Below are 19,133 nucleotides of genomic sequence, written 5' to 3'. Positions count from 1 at the left end.
ACCTTCAAGGGGAAAGCGATTCCTTAATTCTGAGGGTACGCCAAGTCCCTTCTCTGGAGAAGCCCACTCCTGGAAAATAAGGTTTTGAACATTTTCATGAATAAGAAAGCCTTTTTTACCTTTGGATTTCAGCCCCCCCAAACATCTCATTTTGGACTGAGTGCTTTGCTTCCACTTCCTCAACCCCCATGGCGTTTCTCACTATGGAAACAAGCTCTTCCATATCCTCAGAGGAGTAGTAGTATTGTTTACTATCAGGTTTAGGGGTGGATGTGGAGCCCTCATTCTCCCAAATATCCTCTGACCCTGAGGTATGAATTTCACCCGAGAGATTCAGCCGGTTCCATTTTCCTCTTTTTAGGGCGAGGGGGATGCGGCACTCGGGGCTGGGAAAGGGCTGCCATGGAGGTTTGCACCTTCTGCTTAATCAGTGTTTTAATGCGGTCCAGGAGGGAGGGCTGCTTGGCACATAATATGTCATCCGTGCAGGGTTGGCATAGAGTCTTCTTGTAAGCAGAAGGAAGCCTGGAACCAGAAACACCACACTTGCGGCTGGGTTTGCCCTTTGGTGCAGAGACCTTTTCTCCCTTAAAAGAGAGAGAAGGTATACTAAATGACCCACAACTATCAATGCCTGGACGGACAAGGACCAGCCCAGCTACTCACGGTAGGAGGGTGAACGCTGGGTTCTGCAGACGCAGCTGTAGGTTTGTCGCCGTCCATGGTCAGAACTGTCACCAGTCACACAGAGACAATGCGTCTTACCTGGAGGCTCCTGACCAGGATATGAAGGCATAGAGGTCAAGCGTTAATTGTGTGCTCCTCCTCCCCTTAGTCTGTAGGGAGGATCCCGGGAACGATCCTAGCAGCGGCCAATGCACCGGAGCCCTTGGACCGCAAGAGGCGGCGCATGCGTTCCAGCATGGAGGACTCAGGACACGAACTGGAAGTGTGCCGACGACGTCACTTCCGGTGCGCGGATTCCGGAACTTCTGCAGCACGCTGGGAGGAGGACCCGGCAGCACATCACCACCCCGCTTTACCCCACCCGGAGGGGCGCAGGAGGAGCAGGAAGGAGGTCCCGAGTCGCATGGGCCATGGAGATGGAAGCAGCTACATGGAGGAGGAGAGGAGAACCACCCGACCTCAGCTGCCCAGCATGGTAAGACTTTTCCAAGAGCTCCACTTGCCGGCCGCACCTGAGACGAACCTCTTCATGCCCCACTGGGGGACAGGAAAAACACTGGAGATAGCAGGAAGGGGAGGGTTATTTTAACTCTTTGTATTTCCTGTCCCCCATTAGGGCGAGGAGACATCCTCCAAGGTAACTGTCGTGGAAGGTGACTGGAGAAAAAGGTGTTAAAATATCAGCAATCTTAAAGGTTACAAGTCCATCTGCAGAGATCTTGATATTCCTTTATCCACAGTGTGTAACATAATAAAAATTTGTTTTGTTATAATCAAGAAGTTTACAACCCTTATCATGAAGGCAAGCGCGGCTGTTGGCCTCCATCTTGACTCTTGAGGAGGTAGTGGTAGATAGGATTCAGATGAAGTGTAGGGCTATAAAGAACAATAATAAACACCCACTATACAAGCTGTTCTTGAAGCAGAAGAGCACATTCAGCAGGTGTCTAATCCTACTTGGGTGCAAGAAGGAGAAATTCAGGAAATCGATTGTGCCTACTGCTATGGGGATATAACAATTTCCTAAGGGTGAAAGACGACAATGACCTATGGCTGGTGCACTAATGGCAATGATCAGAGATTTAAGTACCTACATTCACCCAAATTTGTTTGTTACATAATATGGTTAGTCATTTGCAAGATCTGTGTCTAGTAATTACTTTATGTAATGCTACTTGTAATGTTGTACTGTTTGAAAGGCTGTTTGTAACGCTGCCGTAATACCATCATTTACCTCGGGATCAATAAATTAAATAATTAAAGAAATCGTATCGTAACCCATAGCACTATAGCCAATCTCCCTGGATGACCGAGAAAAAAAAAAATTGATGAAAGGTTGCAAACGCAGGATAGTGGATAAGCAGCCCCAATCAAATTCCAAAGAAATTCAAACTATCATGCAGGCTCAGGGTGCATCAGTGTCAGCGCAAAAACTATACGTTGACATTTGAATGAAATGAAACGAAACATGGCAGGAGACCCAGGAGGACCCCACTAGACTGCAGTTTGCCAAAATGTACATGAGTAAGCCAAAATCCTTTGGGGGAAAGCACAACATCATTCTACCGTTTACCAAAACGAAATGAGGCTTACTAAGAAAAGAACACCGTGCCCAGAATCAAATGTGACAAACGTTCAAAGATGTTTTGGGGTTGTTTTGCTGCCACTGGAACTGGGTGCCTTGTCTGTGTGCAAGCCATAATGAAATTTGAAGGTTACCAAAAAAGACTTTGGTCGCAAAGTAGCGCCCAGTGTCAGAAAACTTGGTTTGCTTCCTATGTCATGGGTCTTCCAGCAGGACAAAGACCCCAAAACATACTTCAAGAAGCACCCAGACATGGATAGAAACAAAGTGCTGGAGAGTTTTGAAGTGGCCAGCAATGAATCTGGATCTAAATACTACTTAACACCTCTCGAGAGATCTTAAAATTGCAGTTTTTTTGTATAGTGTACTTGTGTTAAATACAAAAGAGCAAATGATAAAACAAAAACTAACAACAGGAGGGAAAAAATAGAAAAACCTAGAGCTTGAGGTGACACGGATATTGGCACCTTTAAATTAAATTAGTATGGAAACACACTGACTCGCCTGTGGCAAATCACAGATGAGAATCACCTTTGATTAATTGTCGTGCCCATGTAACACGAATTAGCCAATGAAAGATGACTTGTGTTTTAAAAAGCCACATAACAGGTCCTGTTCCTTTGTCACAATGGTGAAGACAAAAGGAGATGTCCGAGGACATCAGAACTGCTATTAGCAAACAAGATTTCCAAAGGGTATAAAGCCATCTCCAAAGACCTTGGCATCCCACTTTCAACAGTGCGCAATGTTATTAAGACGTTTGCCAAACATAGAACCATCAAGAACCTCCCTGGAAGTGGGAGAAAGAGGAAAATTGACAAGAGAGGTCTTCGAAGGCCGGTGCGAATGGTGCAAAAAACACCACATCAAACATCCAAAGACCTGAAGACCAACGTGGAACAGACTGGGGATCATCGTTTCAACAAGTACTATACGTCGCACACTAATCCAAGCAGAGCTTTATGGGCGAAGGCCAATGAAGAAACCATAGCTGAATAAAAGACAAAAAGGAACGACTGATCTTTGCCAAAGAGTACCTTGACACCACAATCCTTCTGGGAAAATGTTCTGTGTACAGATGAAACAAAAATAGAGCTTTTTGGCAATGCAAAGCAACAGTTTGTTTACAGACGGCACAATGAAGATTATGAAGGAAAAGAACACCCTACCAACAACTAAGCATGGTGGAGGATCCATAATGCTGTGGGGTTGCTTTGCTACGTCTGGTACTGGTATCACAACAGTCATGAAATCAGAGAATTATCAAGAGATTTTAGGGCGAAATGTCCTACCCAGTGTAAGAAAACTTGGTTTGAGTCGAAGATCAGAAAGACAATGACCCAAGCACACATCTAAAAGTACACGGGAATGGTTGGAAAAAAAAATGGATTGTTTTAAAAATGACAGTAATTAGTTGTGATCTCAGTCCCATTGAAAATCTTTGGGGTGAGCTGAAATCTCCAATTGGGAAAAAGAACCCTGCAAACATTCAAGAGGATGAACAAACTGCAAAGGAAGAGTGGAAGAAAATACCAACTGAGAAATGCAAGAAGCTTAAGGGTATGTGCACACGTTGCGGATTTGCTTGTGGAGTTTTCTGCGCATTCTCCATTTCTTGGCAGAAAACACAGTTAAAAATCCATGTGTTTTTGATGCGGATTTTCCTTCGGATTTGTATGCGTTTTTGTAAAATAAATTAAGATATATTATTTAACAAAAAAAAAAAAAGAATTGTGATGTCATTTCCTTGTCCAACCTCTTCCTTTACATATTCCATTGAAGAATAATGTTGACACACACAGATTGGATATATCCATCGATAGATCTCGGGAAATCTCGAGTAACGAGTATATTCGCTCATCACTACTAACGATCTATCGATAAGATATGTACATACCAAGCCCGATGTTTATGTACCATTTTATTATGTTTATTACTAAACAGATAAAGACAAACAAAATCTGCGTTAGGCCGGGGTGACACCTGCGAGAAACTAGCACAAGTCTCGCACCTCAGTACCCAGTACTCGGACTGAAGCGTTCAGCCGCATAGAACTACATGCAGCTGCACGAGTGCCGGCGGCAGTGCCAGATATTGAGGTGCGAGACTCATGCAAGTTTCTCACAAGTGTGACCCCGGCATTAAACACAAGAGCGGTTTATTTAAAAAAAAAAAAAAAAATCTATATATATGGCGTGGGCTCTCACGCAATTTTCTGCACCAGAGAGGGAAAGTCAGCAACTGGGGGACCGATGTTTATAGCCAGGGAAGGGGTTAATATCCATGGATCTTCCCAGGCTATGAATATGAGCCCGCAGCTGTATATTTAGCTGCGGGCTCATATTCATAGCCTGGGAAGATCCATGGGTATTAACCCCTTCCCCCACCCCAAAAAAGGTCAGAAAGGGGTTAAATATAAGCCCTGTGCCTCCATTCTTAGGCTGTCGTCACACTAGCAGTATTTGGTCAGTATTTTACATCAGTATTTGTAAGCCAAAACCAGGAGTGGGTGATAAATACAGAAGTGGTGCATATGTTTCTATTATACTTTTCCTCTATTTGTTCCACTCTTGGTTTTGGCTTACAAATACTGATGTAAAATACTGACCAAATACTGCTAGTGTGACGGCAGCCTTATACTCACCCTCCAGCGTCTTCATATAGTACTTTACAGACACCATACAGGTCCCGTAGCACAATCTTCTATCCATAGCTTCCAACATAACATACTTTTGTATATAACACCACATATAGTAAGTTATTTATGTTATTAAATATTTTACATTTTTTTTCCTTATTTTCCACCTCTAAAACCTGGGTGCGTCTTAGGCTACTTTCACACTTGCGTCGGGCCGACGTACGTTGTGAAATTTGTGCACGACGTGGGCAGCGGATGCAGTTTTTCAACGCATCCGCTGCCCATTCTGAAGTCCGGCGGGGAGGGGGCGGAGTTTTGGCCACGCATGCGCGGTAGAAAATGGCAGACGCGACGGACAAAAAAAGTTCACTTGAACGTTTTTTTCGTGCTGACGGTCCGCCAAAATACGACGGATCCGTTGCACGACGGACACAACGTGTGGCCATCCGTCGTGAATACAAGTCTTTGGGGGGGGGGAAAACATCCTGCGGGCACATTTGCAGGATCCGTTTTTTGCCCAAAACGATGGATTGCGACGGATTAAAAAAACGCTAGTGTGAAAGTCTTATAGTCCAGTGCGTCTTATAGTCCGAAAAATACGTTAAGTTGAAAAACAATGTTTTAGTGTTTTATTACTTAGGACCATTAATTAAAAAAATGGTGAGGATATAACTACATGGTACATTTCCATTTATTTCTGAAGATATTGTACAGTTATGGAAAAAATGAAGGGGTGTCAATAATGGTGGCCAGCACTGTAATTGCAATAATTTTCTAGGAGAAATACTTCATTTTCTGGAACAATTTCAAGGATGCCAACACTTTCAGCCATGACTGTAGAGGGTCAAGATACAATCAAAGCCGTGTAAAGATGAACCGAAAAAAGGTGGTTAAATTATATATAGATATACATGCCAAACAAGTAATGGCTATCATATGAAACAGAATATCAAATACAAATGATACGCTAGCTCACCACCAACCAGACTCAGCATGAAGGCAAATTGTCATTTTTTTAAGGCTATAGTTGCAGTAAAAGGGGCTAGCCAATATTTATTTTTGTGTTTGGAGCCAAGGACTAACAGGCAGGTAGATGCTAAATATTTGCCTGTTGCACAAGGATGAGTTGTGCCAACTCAGGCAGCAATTGCTCCACTTGCCACCACAACACGGCAAGTGGGAAGAGCAAGGCTAACCTCATCTTATGGATGCTTCATGTCACCTTTTGTCAACAGAGCAGCTCTTCCCCTTCCGCTCTGTCAACAGGCAGTCACTGCACCATCAAGCTGATTGACAGCCACCTCTGCAAAGTTAGGCCCCCTTCACACTTTTTTTTTTTTTTTTTTTAAATGAGCGTATCAGGTTCCATTTTTTTAAAGGACCGCAAATACGGACATACACACACCCATTGAAGTCAAAGGTGGTGCGCATGTCAGGTTTTTTCACACAGACCGTGTGTCCATGTGAAAAACCCACAGACATGTCAGGTTTTGTTTTGTTTTTTTTTTGCACAGAACGGACAAAATGCATGCCAAACACTTGCACACTAATAACACACAGTGCTAGCAGTGATGTTATTGAGGTCACTGCAGTTCATCGACCCAGCTCACAGTGAACCGCCCGTGGGAAAGCAGATTCAGTGACTGGCGATAAGCTCATTGTCCCCTGGTTTTCAGCCTGAATGGTGACATCATGCCATCATTCAGTTTATAAACTAGATGTAGCAGAAATGGATTATCTTCATGTTGGACCGGTGAGGGATTTGGTTATGTATTATTTTTGGTTGTTTTTTTTTTCTTTTACAGGAGACGTGGGCTTCAATGGATTTTAGGCGTAAAAGGAGAGTACAATTTTGTTTTTTATTTTTAAAATAAATGTGTAAAACAGTGTTTTCTTTTAATTAAAAATAAGCATTTTTATTCTTGCCATAGTGATTTCAAAACTTACTATGTGGTTAGTAATGGGGGCTTCTTATAGCTGCCTCTCCATTACTAACCCCTGAGCTTGATGTCAGCTATCCATACAAAGCTGACATAAACCCCAACTCTATTACCCCACTTGCCACCACGACACGGAAAGTGGAAGAGAAAGACTAAGCACCAGATTTGGTACACCTTATGGATGCACCAATTCTGGGACGGCTGAGGGCTGTTGATAGTCTGAGGGGTGGAGTGGCAAAATTTCTGGCCCTTTCCCAGGCTATTAATATCAACCCACAGCTGTATGTTTAGCCTTTGCTGGCATGAATTTATAGGGGGACCCTACGTCTTTCACCAGTAAAGGATACGCACACAGTTGTGAGCTGTTATTAATAGCCTGGGAACCTTTTGGATATTGTCCCTTTTCCCATATTATTAACATCAGCCCCCAGCCATGGGCTTTCTCCTCTACTGGTTATGAAAATTATGTAGGGGCCCAAAATTTAATTCTTTATTTTACACAAGAGTTAAAGGGACTCTGTCACCTGAATTTGGAGGGAACAATCTTCAGCCATAGGGGCGGGGTTTTCGGGTGTTTGAGTCACCCTTTCCTTACCCGCTGGCTGCAATATTGGATTGAAGTTCATTCTCTGTCCTCCATAGTACACGCCTGCGCAAGACAAGATTGCCTTGTGCAGGCATGTACTACGGAGGACAGAGAATGAACTTCAATCCAATATTGCAGCCAGCGGGTAAGGAAAGGGTGACTCAAACACCCGAAAACCCCACCCCTATGGCTGAAGATTGTTCCCTCCAAATTCAGGTGACAGAGTCCCTTTAACTTTTGTGTAAAATAAAGAATTAAATTATGGGCCCCTACATAATTTTCATAACCAGTAGAGGAGAAAGCCCATGGCTGGGGACTGATGTTAATAATATGGGAAAAGGGACAATATCCAAAAGGTTCCCAGGCTATTAAGAACAGCTCACAACTGTGTACACACTTGCGTACTGGGGCTTTGCGGACGGCTGATTACTTCCTCCCTGAAGCTCCGCCCACTTCTGCACTGCTTCTGTTTAGGTCCGCCAACTTCTGCATGCATCCTGCGTACCTATCTTTAACATTGGGTACGCAGGACATGTGGATGTATGCGGATGTGTCGTTTTGACGCGCCTGCCGACCGCACGGGGACGCAACAAGTTGCGTTCCCGTGCAGTCATCGGGCGCGTCAAAATGACGGAAGTGGGCGGAGCTTTAGGGAGGAAGTACGTAGCTACCGCAAAGCCCTGGTACGCAAGTGTGAACGTAGCCTTACACAGCTGCTGCTTAATACAACCTCACTATTGTCGCCTGGTTGTGCTAATCTCAGGGAGACCAGGCGACAATGAATACAGCTGCCTTCAGCAACCAGCGTGTTGGATGAGTGCGAACTGTACTGCTTTTCCGAGGCCCTTGTACGTGTTACACAGACACACAGATGTGACAAACGTACCGAAAACAGATACACGGATGTCACACGGACAAGGACCACAGATCTCACCAGTACTGATTTTTCCTGTACAGGAATCACCAGGACGTGTGAAAGGCCTTAGGCAGCGACCAGATAGCTGTCAATCAGAATCACCCCATCAACAGAGCAGAGCAAAAGAGAAGACGCTGAAGTGATGACACTGGAAACAGGAGAAATCTCCGGCATGCCCACTCTGAGCCAGCAGAGATTGGTGCTGGGCAGAACAGGCAGGTAGTTTGCTCTTAGTCCCATACATAAAAGTCCCAGATAACCATTTTTAACTTATGCTGCTGTATGCTCCACAGATATCATTTAATCTTGCATTGGGACAACAGCTTTTTACATAAAGGGTGCCCACATAAGCTAGTCACGAAAGAGACTTTCTACTGGGAACCCTGTGATTAGACCTCATACTAAAGCATTACATGCTTACACTGAAATAAATGTCATTGTGTAATGTACAGATGCACTGGGATCCCTATTTGTAGCAGTTTTCAGGATCTGATTACTCTCCACCCCTGTTATGGTCGCCAATGAATACTTACATACAGACGTAGCAGCAGAGATTAGCCTTGTGTTTGAAACAACACCAAATTCCTGAAATGGAAAGAAAAGCATTATTATAAACAAGCCCCACAAAAGCTAAATCACAATATGTTGATAGGAACTAAAGAGCATTGTGGCCCCAATTCATCATAATGTTTACACTTTTCGGGTGTAAAACATTTTGAAAAGTAGAAATATTTTTGCACAATGCGAGGTTGCGCAAAAAAAAAAAAAAACAACTTTGCGACTTCTCATTTGTGCATCAAAATGGACAGTGCTGGAGCAGGACGGGGGTCATCTAATTCATGACATATCGTGGAATATCCAACATCACAGATCTTACTCCAGTTTTTGCACCTCTTAATGAATCGGGCACCCTCAACAAGACTGGTGTGAACAATAGCGACCTTGATGAATAAGGGCCATACTGCGGATGCACATGTGTTACGTGCATTCATATTTTTTACCTTACCTCTACTTTGGATGCTAAAAAGACACAGGTAGGTGCCATTAATACAGGGTCTATACTTTTTAAAGAATACCTGAGGGGAAAAAAAAGGATACACTTACTAAAATGACATAAAGGCAAGCAATGTGTTACTGAGTATCCACATATTGCATTAACGATTTTATTTTTTCATTACAGCTTACTTCCATCCAGCTCAACCATGAAAGCTTGCCCAGGTAAGTGGTGTAGTTACAGTTCTGGAGACAAGTTAATTCCTAACATCCCAGTCAGCTCTCTTCGGCCCACTGGTTTTGATACAGCAGTTAGCTCCTGACAGGGCTCTTATCAGTCCTGTTTAAGCACTTATCCGGTGCGCATTCATCATTTGATGTATATGGAACGTTACCCCTGACCCAAAAGGATCAGCAGGGAGGAATGGGGTTGCAGAGATTGAATGGTAGTGATGAAGAGCAGTTACATGGGGGGTATACAGGATGTGAATGCTTCAGAAAAAGGTAAACAGTAGTGATGAGCGAATATACTCGTTACTCAAGATTTCACGAGCACGCTCGGGGGTCCTCCGAGTATTTTTTAGTGCTCGGATATTTAGTTTTTATTGCCGCAGCTGAATGATTTACATCTGTTAGCCAGCATAAGTACATGTGGGGGTTGCCTAGTTGCTAGGGAATCCCCACATGTACTCAGCCTGGCTAGTAGCTGTAAATCATTCAGCTGTGGCGAAAAAAACTAAATCTCCGAGCACTAAAAAATACTCGTAGGACCCCCGAGCGTGCTCAAGAAATCTAGAGTAACGAGTATCTTCGCTCATCACTAGTAAACAGAAGACCAACAGGAATAAAGTTATAAATTAGGAAAAGATGAAATGACAGGGATAAAATGGACGCGTATAAAATATTTCCTTATTTTATATTGAAGACTTTATGCTGTTTTTAATTACCGGTAACTTTATTCCCTTGAATATCTATGACAGTATTTTTGTTCCTATTGTCACAGTCTAAGAGCCACTACTTTTAGTACAATAACCATTGGACAAACTCTGTAGAAGTACCACTTATTTCTCCAAGCATCCTCTAGTGCAGGGGTGGGGAACATTTTTTCTGCCAAGGGCCATCTGGATTTTTATACCTTCCTTCGGGGGCTGTACAAATCGTGCTCTAACTTCTCCCATAAGGTACGACCCGACACTGGTGTCAGGACATAATCCTCACTGCATGCGCCTCAGCATTCAGAGGGAACGCTGCATACACGTGCTCAAAGAGCAAAAAGAAATTAAAGGGCTGGTGGCCGTCAAACAACTGCCGGCCCAAGAACTGTGGTCCCCGGAAATCTACCCGGGGCCAGAGAAAATGTTATCGAGGGCAGTAAATGGCCCGTGGGCCTGAGGTTCCCCACTCCTGCTCTAGTGCACCACCTGTACAGTCAGGTAACTGAGATGAGCACAAAATCTCATTTTGTAACCCCTTGCAGAAAGGTTTATAGGCAGGCTGGTATAAGCACCAACACTGCTGTGAGAACACAGACGTCTCTTGTATGGCGCCAACTGACAGATAAGCACCCCACCCATCCTTGTTGTGACCGCAATTAAAATTCTTCAACTGACCATAGTCAAAGTAATGAATAACACACCAAGACAAGGAATATGAAGCTGACAAACTTACCGAGCATAGAACCTTTTAAAGTAAACAGTAGCGGTAGCGATGACTTGCTGTCTTAATTTAAGATGTTCCCCTAAAGCTTGGATGACTAAAACAAAAGTACCATAAGAATAAGTCACACAACAAAGAAAACACTGCATGCTACACGGACATTACAATGTGTGATTTAAAGAGGTATTTAAACTCCGCTCACTCCTGCTTTCAGGATATAAGGGGGGCCGCTCACATCACATCTACAGAATGCGGTTTGGTCGTGTGCAACTCTTGTACCCCAGGTGCAGAACCGGAATACTTCTTTATCCCACAAATCAACTTCATATAAAATATTCTAAAAGTCTTGTTTGCAAACCTAGTTGTATTCTTACAACAGGATGATTGCATGGCTCAAAGGTGAGATGGTACCATCACCATGAGAGTCCTAGGACAAATGACACTTGTCTGTCACCCCACAAAGCAACTTCAGGGCACCGTTATGTTGCCATGACAGCCAAAGGCTCAACAAAGTCCTCCAGGCCTGCTGCGGCTATAAACCGGCTATTCAAGGTTGCTAGTAAGGCTGTGTTCACACGTTCCGGTTTTTTCGCGGTTTTTCCCGATAAAAATGCTAAAAAAACCGCATACAATAAGCATCCCATCATTTAGAATGAATTCCGCATGTTTTGTGCACATGATGCGTTTTTTTCCGCAAAAAAAACGCATCAGGCACAAAATCCGGACATGCTCTATCTTTTTGCGGTTTTTTTTGCGGATTTCCCACTCCAAAATGCATTGGGAAGTGTCCGGAAAAAACCGCGGCAAAAACGCGTCAAAACCGCGGCAAAAACCGCATGCGGTTTTCTTGCGGATTTCATGCAGAAAATGTCCGGTTTTTCACAGGAATTTTCTGCATGAATTCCTGAACGTGTGCACATAGCCTAAGAGGTTACTTTGCTTTGGCATACTGAAAAGATCCAATTGTGAAGTAGTGAGAGTAAATAAAAATAATAAAATCATAAAATGTTTATTAAAGAAAAAAATAAAACACATTTTTATATCTTACCCGACACACTCCCCATTTACATTCACTGCCGTGATTCATCAGGGGCTGGTGATCTGTATCTATATCAAGTGGAAGCAAGCGCAACACATGCTAGGCAAGATATACAGTGGGTATGAAAAGTATTCACACCCCTTTAAAAATGTTCACTCTGTTTCATTGCAGCCATTTGATAAATTCAAAAAAAGTTCTTTTTTTTCACATTAATGTACACTCTGCACCCCATATTACCCGAAAGAAACCCCAGAAATGTAGACATTTTTGCAAATACAGAAAAACAAATATCACATGGTCGTAAGTATTCAGACCCTTTGCTCAGACACATATTTAAGTCACATGCTGTCCATTTCCTTGTGATCCTCCTTGAGATGGTTCTACTCCTTCATTGGAGTCCAGTTTAATTAAACTGATAGGACTTGATTTGGAAAAACACACACCTGTCTGTAATCAGACCACTGAGCTCACAGTGTATGTCAGACCAAATGGGGATCATGAGGTCAAAGGAACTGACCAAGGAGCTCAGAGACAGAGTTGTGGCAAGGTACACAACTGGCCAAGGCTACAAAAGAATTGCTTCAGTACTCAAGGTTACTAAGAGCACAGTGGCCTCCATAATCCTTAAAGGGACACTGTCACCTGAATTTGGAGGGAACAATCTTCAGCCATGGAGGCGGGGTTTTTGATTCACCCTTTCCTTACCCGCTGGCTGCAATATTGGATTGAAGTTCATTCTCTGTCCTCCATAGTACACGCCTGCGCAAGACAAGATTGCCTTGTGCAGGCATGTACTACGGAGGACAGAGAATGAACTTCAATCCAATGTTGCAGCCAGCGGGTAAGGAAAGGGTGAATCAAACACCCAAAAACCCCGCCTCCATGGCTGAAGATTGTTCCCTCCAAATTCAGGTGACAGTGTCCCTTTAAATGGAAGAAGTTTGGGACCACCAGAAGTCTTCCTAGACCTGGCCATCCAGAAAAACTGAGCAATTGTGGGAGAACAGCCTTGAGAGAGGTAAAGAAGAACCCCAAGATCACTGTGGCTGAGCTCCAGAGATGCAGTAGGGAGATGGGAGAAAGTTCCACAAAGTCAACTATCACTGCAGCCCTCCACCAGTCGGGCCTTTATAGCAGAGTGGCCAGAAGGAAGCCTTTCCTCAGTGCAAGACATATGAAAGCCCGCATAGTGTTTGCTAAAAAACACATGAAGGACTCCCAGATTATGAAAAATAAGATTCTCTGGTCTGATGAGACGAAGATAGACCTTTTTGGCAATAATTCTAAGCAGTATGTGTGGAGAACACAAGGCACTGCTCATTGCCTGCCCAATACAATCCCAACAGTGAAACATGGTGGTGGCAGCATCATACTATGGAGGTGTTTTTTAGCTGCAGGGACAGGACGACTGGTTGCCATTGAAGGAAACATGAATGCGGCCAAGTACAGAGATATCCTGGATGAAAAGCTCTTCCAGAATGCTCTGGACCTCAGACTTGGCCGAAGATTCACCTTCCAACAAGACAATGACCCTAAGCACACAGCTAAAATAACAAAGGAGAGGCTTCAGAACAACTCTGTGACCATTCTTGACTGGCCCAGCCAGAGCCCTAACCTAAACACAATTGAGCATCTCTGGAGAGACCTGAAAATGACTGTCCACCAACGTTCACCATCCAACCTGACAGAACTGGAGGGGATCTGCAAGGAAGAATGGCAGAGGATCCCCAAATCCAGGTCTGAAAAACTTGTTGCATCATTCCAAAGAAGACTAATGGCTGTACTTGCTCAAAAGGGTGCTTCTACTCAATACTGAGCAAAGGGTCTGAATACTTACGGCCATGTGATATTTCAGTTTTTCTTTTTTAATAAATTAGCAAAAACTTCTACATTTGTTCTTTTTCAGTCAAGATGGGGTGCAGAGTGTACATTAATGAGAAAAAATGAACTTTTTTGAATTTACCAAATGGCTGCAATGAAACAAAGAGTGAAAAATGTAAAGGGGTATGACTACTTTCCAAACCCACTGTAGGTGAATAAAGACTAAGGCCCCATTCACACATCAGTTTTTCAAGCACGAGAGCTATCGCTTTATTTCACACATAGCACTTGTGTTTATGACAGTCTATGGAGCTGTTCACATTTCCGTGATTTTTTTGTGAATCAAGTGATCCATGCAAAATCACTGAGAAATGTCCGAAATTGATAATACAGTATGTAAAATACGGATCAGTGACCCGTCATAAGCCATCAGTATGAAAATGTAAGCAGCGCACCACATGATGCACCCTCTCCCCCCCCCCCCCCACTGGATCACAATCACTGCTGACTTTTACAGGCACTTTCTAGGCCTATAAAACAGCCCTCAGAATGCTCCACACACCTGTCATTGGAAATGCATGTCCCACGTCATCAAGGGTTAAAGAAAATGTCAAATTGTAAATGGATTGTGTATTCATCATATAACAGTGCCACATCTGTCCACAGGTTGTGTATGGTATTGCAGCTCAGCCTCATTCTTCATTACAGCAGTGATGAGACACAACCTATAAAGAGGTGTGGCTTGTTTTAAAGGGAGAATATAGCCATGTGTTTTCAAAACATGTACAACCCTTTAGTGCAGAGGTGTCAAACTGCATTCCTCGAGGGCCGCAAACAGGTCATCTTTTCAGGATTTCCTTGCATTGCACAGGTGATAATTTAATCACCTGCACAGAGTAATTCCAGCACCTTTGTGCAATGCAAGGAAATCCTGAAAACATGACCTGTTCGCGGCCCTCGAGGAATGCAGTTTGACACCTCTGCTTTAGGGTTTCCACAGGGCGTATTCCTTCAGTATTTGCTGCGGATTGGACGCTTCGTACAGCAGCAGCGTCTAATCTACAGCGGCCAGATGTTACAGCATAGTGGAGGGGATTTTATGAAATCCCATCTCCACTATGCGTAATAAAAAAAACGCAGACGGCAGATCTGCGTAACTGGATATGCGGCGTGTCTTTCCAGACTGCAGCATGCCTATTTATCTTGCGGAGACGCTCAGTCTCCGCTAGATAAATAACACAGTCTATGTATATGACGCGGTGATTCCACATGTGTTCAATGGACACAGGCAGAATCATGTGCGTACAAAAGGGGGCAGTGCTATGGTCGGAGCGGGGTATCTGCTGCGTCCAAAGCGTGGACCCATATCCTTAAAGTCAACCAGATCCATCACAAAAGAAGTCATAATCAATAATGAGACTCCTAAAAGATAGCAGGAGATTACCTTCATGTTCCTGCAAAAGAAAAAAAAAAGAAAACAAACATTAAACTGCTTACCGTTTGTAAAAAAAATCTGCAGCTTCCAATACTCTTCCTCACTTAAGAATTTTAAGTCTTTTTGTCGTTCCTTTAGTAAATCTTGTTTATCCAGTATCCATTGCAAGCTGGGAAAACAAAAGCCCAAGTATGGATGAATATAAGTGTATTCCCGAAGACGGCCAGGGGTAGATGTCCTACGGTAACCAGAAGGACATGCATAGGCATGTAGACAAGAAGTCCCCGCCTGGTTTCCACAGGGGAGTTGTGTAGCTGGGCTAAACTTTTCCCGTCAATCCTGTGCTTGTATTGCAATTGTAAAAATGTGTCTGCAGCAAAATGGCGGCAGCGCTTGCACAGTAGCGTCTATCAGGAAGCGATCGATACTACTGCGCCAACGCCATTTTGCTGAAGTTACATTTTTTTCTAAGCCAACACTATTATATGCATTATGTAAAATAGGGGGTAGGTCAGTGAGGGATCAGGGACCTGTCCTAAGTAAAAATATGTAAGCAGAGCACCACATGAAGACCCCCGCACCACAGGCTGCCCCGCAGCACGAAGATCACCCACAGGCTGCCCGGAGCCCGAGAATCTCATTAACTGAAAAACACCGGATTACGTACCGGTAATGCTCTTTTATAGAGCCACGACAGCACCCACTTGAGAGAGGGGATCCGCCCCTAGGAACAGGAAACCCTATGGAGAGAATAAAAGGGGCGGTCCCCCTCGCTCCCACAGTTGGGTTTACATAGATTGCGAGGAACCGCCCATCAGATTTTAGTAGGTCATTCAATATTACCGTTTATAACTAGTTAACTTAAGTATGGCTAACTACAAGAACCAAACACCCTTAACCGTGCTTCTAAATAAAAAACCTATAAGGGTGGGAAGTGAAGGGGTGCTGTCGTGGCTCTATAAAAGAGCATTACCGGTACGTAATCCGGTGTTTTCTCTTCGCCACGACAGCACCCACTTGAGAGACTTTCAGAAATAGTCATTTGGGAGGGATCACCGTGTTAAGGACTGATCTACCGAAGGACAAGTCAGATGAAGAAGATAAGTCCAATCTATAGTGATTATAGAAGGTAGTAGGAGAAGACCAGGTTGCGGCCTTACATATCTGTTCTAATGGAACCTCCGCTCGTTCAGCCCAGGATGATGCAATCGCCCGGGTGGAATGTGCTCTTACGGTCTCAGGCGGATTCTCCCCTTTGGATGAATAGGCCAGACATATCGCATCTCGAATCCACCGACAAAGTACCCTTCGTGATTCCAGCTCCTTTTCTATGACCCTGGAACGAAACAAAGAGAGCCCTGCTCTTCCTCCAGGCGCTAGTCCTATCTAAATAGGCTAATATGGCTCTCCTCACATCTAATGTGTGGTATCTTTGTTCTTCCTGACTTGTAGGGTTATCATAGAAGGAGGGAAGGTCAATTTCTTGTGTTCTATGAAATTTGGTGCATACTTTGGGTAAGTATGAAGGGTCTGTTTTAAGGACAACTCTGTCTGGAAAAACTGACATAAAGGGAGGATCTATCGATAGTGCCTGTATGTCACTTACTCTTCTTGCTGACACTAAGGCTACGAGAAGAGATGTCTTGAGGGAGACATGTTTTATGTGAGCTGAATGTAGTGGCTCAAAGGGATGGTCTGTAAGAGCTTCCAGAACTAAATTAACATCCCAAGGTGGTACGTGGGGAATTCGAACTGTCTCTGACCTCTGGCATGCTGCAACAAACCTGGCTACCCACTTATTACCTGCGATATCGTGACCATATAAAGCTGCTAGCGCAGAAATGTGTACTTTTAAAGGTACTGACCGCCAGACCTAGATCGCGCCCTTTTTGTAGAAATTCTAGAATCGTAGGAATATGAATTTCATTTGATAGGGCCGTTGGGTAGAGGTTTAAATATTTTTTCCACACTCTTGCATAGATGGAGGTAGTGGTTCTTTTTCTACTTAGCAGTAGAGTGTCAATCACTTTATTTGAGAAACCTCATCTTTAGCAGCTGCCTCTCAAGTTCCAGGCTGTCAACCGTAGACCTTTCACCTGAGGATGGTTGAAGGGGCCCTGGGAGAGAAGATCTTGATCCTCTGGAAGGATCCATGGGTCTGAGATTGACATGGCTCTCAGCCAGGAAAACCATGGCCTCTTGGGCCAGAATGGAGCAATTAGGACCACGTTTGCTCTGTCCTCCCTTATCTTCCTGATCACTGTCGGAAGTAATATCAGCGGGGGAAAGGCATATGCCTTCTTGAATACCCATGGTACCTGTAGGGCGTCGAAGATATCTGGATTATCAGATCGGAACAATGATGCGAATTTTTTGACTTGCCTGTTTTGTCTTGTCGCAAAGAGATCTATTTCGGGAGTGCCCCACTTTTTTATTATCATACAAAAGATACGGCGATTTAGAACCCATTCTCCTTGATGGAGAGTGTGGCGACTGAGGAAATCTGCTCTCGAATTGTCGATTCCTCTCACATGTAGCGCTGAAATGGACAGAAGGTGTTCCTCTGCCATGGCTAGAATATCGTTGGCTATAGACATGAGTCCTTCCGATCTTGTTCCTGCTTGATGGTTTATAAAGGCTACTGCTGTCATGTTGTCTGAGAAGACTCTTGTATGTGTTCCGTGTAGCTGCGGAAGAAATTTAGATAAGGCATGATAAACAGCCTTCAGCTCTTTTTTATTAGAAGAATCATCTGATTCTGTAGGAGACCACAGACCTTGCACTATTTGATCTTCTAAATATGCTCCCCACCCACTAGGACTAGCGTCAGTGAAAATAGTTTTTGATGGTTTTACCACCCAGGGGACCCCACTGGAAAGATGATTCGGATTTAACCACCAAGTGAGAGATTGTATCACGTCTGTCGTTAAGGAAATACGAGCATCTAATCGGCCAAGTAATCTTTCTTCCTCCCGAAGTATTGTATACTGTAATTTCCTGCTATGGAATTGGGCCCATGGAACAGCCGAAATACAGGAAGTGAATGAACCAAGAAGGGACATACCTTCTCTTAGGGAAATTAGAGGGTGGTTAATCACTGATTGTACTTTGTTTATGATTGATATCTGTTTTGACTCGGGAAGAAAGCACATTTGATTTGTAGAGTCTAGAATAATTCCTAAAAATTTTTGCTCAGTTGTGGGGGATAATCTAGATTTTTCCCAATTCACCAACCACCCTAACCCCTGCAAGGATGAAATTGAATCAGACATGCGTTGATGACATTGAGAAAGAGTTCCCGACTATCAATAAGTCATCCAAATAGGGTATTATGAGGGTGTCTTTTAGCCTCAAATACGACATTACTTCTGACATTAGTTTTGTGAAAACTCTAGGGGCTATTGATAGTCCAAAGGGCATTGATGTGTATTGATAATGCCGTATCTGACCTTTGACCATAACTGCCACCCGTAGATATTGTTGATGCTCTCTGAAGATTGGAAGATGATAGTATGCATCTTTTAGGTCAAGGACTGCCATGAAGCAATGGGGAAACAGAAGCTTGACAGCTGACCGAATGGATTCCATTTTAAACGTTTGGTTCTCTAAGAAGACGTTTAGTCTCTTGAGGTTAATTATTGTTCTATATGATCCGTCAGGTTTTGAAATCAAAAATAAAGGGGAATAAAATCCCCTCCCTTTTTGATGAAAAGGGACTTCCACTAATACTCCTTTGGACAGGAGAGTTATTATTTCCTGTTCCAAGGCCTCTTGTTGTGAAGGTGAACCTAAGGAGGTCAAACAAAACGAGTCCGGCGGAACTTGAGAAAATCTTAG

General features: G+C 43.6%; 1 protein-coding gene across 1 annotated transcript in view; it reads right to left on the bottom strand.

Annotated features, from left to right (window-relative positions):
- CCNC (cyclin C) overlaps positions 1–19,133 on the bottom strand; it is a 53,679-nt gene that overhangs the window by 30,442 nt on the left and 4,104 nt on the right. The window contains exons 2-5 of the mRNA XM_069726314.1: positions 15,359–15,465; positions 11,014–11,098; positions 9,359–9,428; positions 8,886–8,937 (exon numbers count right to left, since the gene is read on the bottom strand). Of these exons, the coding sequence (XP_069582415.1) occupies positions 8,886–8,937; positions 9,359–9,428; positions 11,014–11,098; positions 15,359–15,465 (314 nt within the window). The remainder of the gene's footprint in view (positions 1–8,885; positions 8,938–9,358; positions 9,429–11,013; positions 11,099–15,358; positions 15,466–19,133) is intronic.

Source organism: Ranitomeya imitator, chromosome 5 (genome assembly GCF_032444005.1).
Source record: "Ranitomeya imitator isolate aRanImi1 chromosome 5, aRanImi1.pri, whole genome shotgun sequence".
Lineage (NCBI taxonomy): Eukaryota > Metazoa > Chordata > Amphibia > Anura > Dendrobatidae > Ranitomeya > Ranitomeya imitator.
Note: the sequence above shows the minus strand (reverse complement) of the source record. Positions and strands in the feature narration are given on the sequence as shown.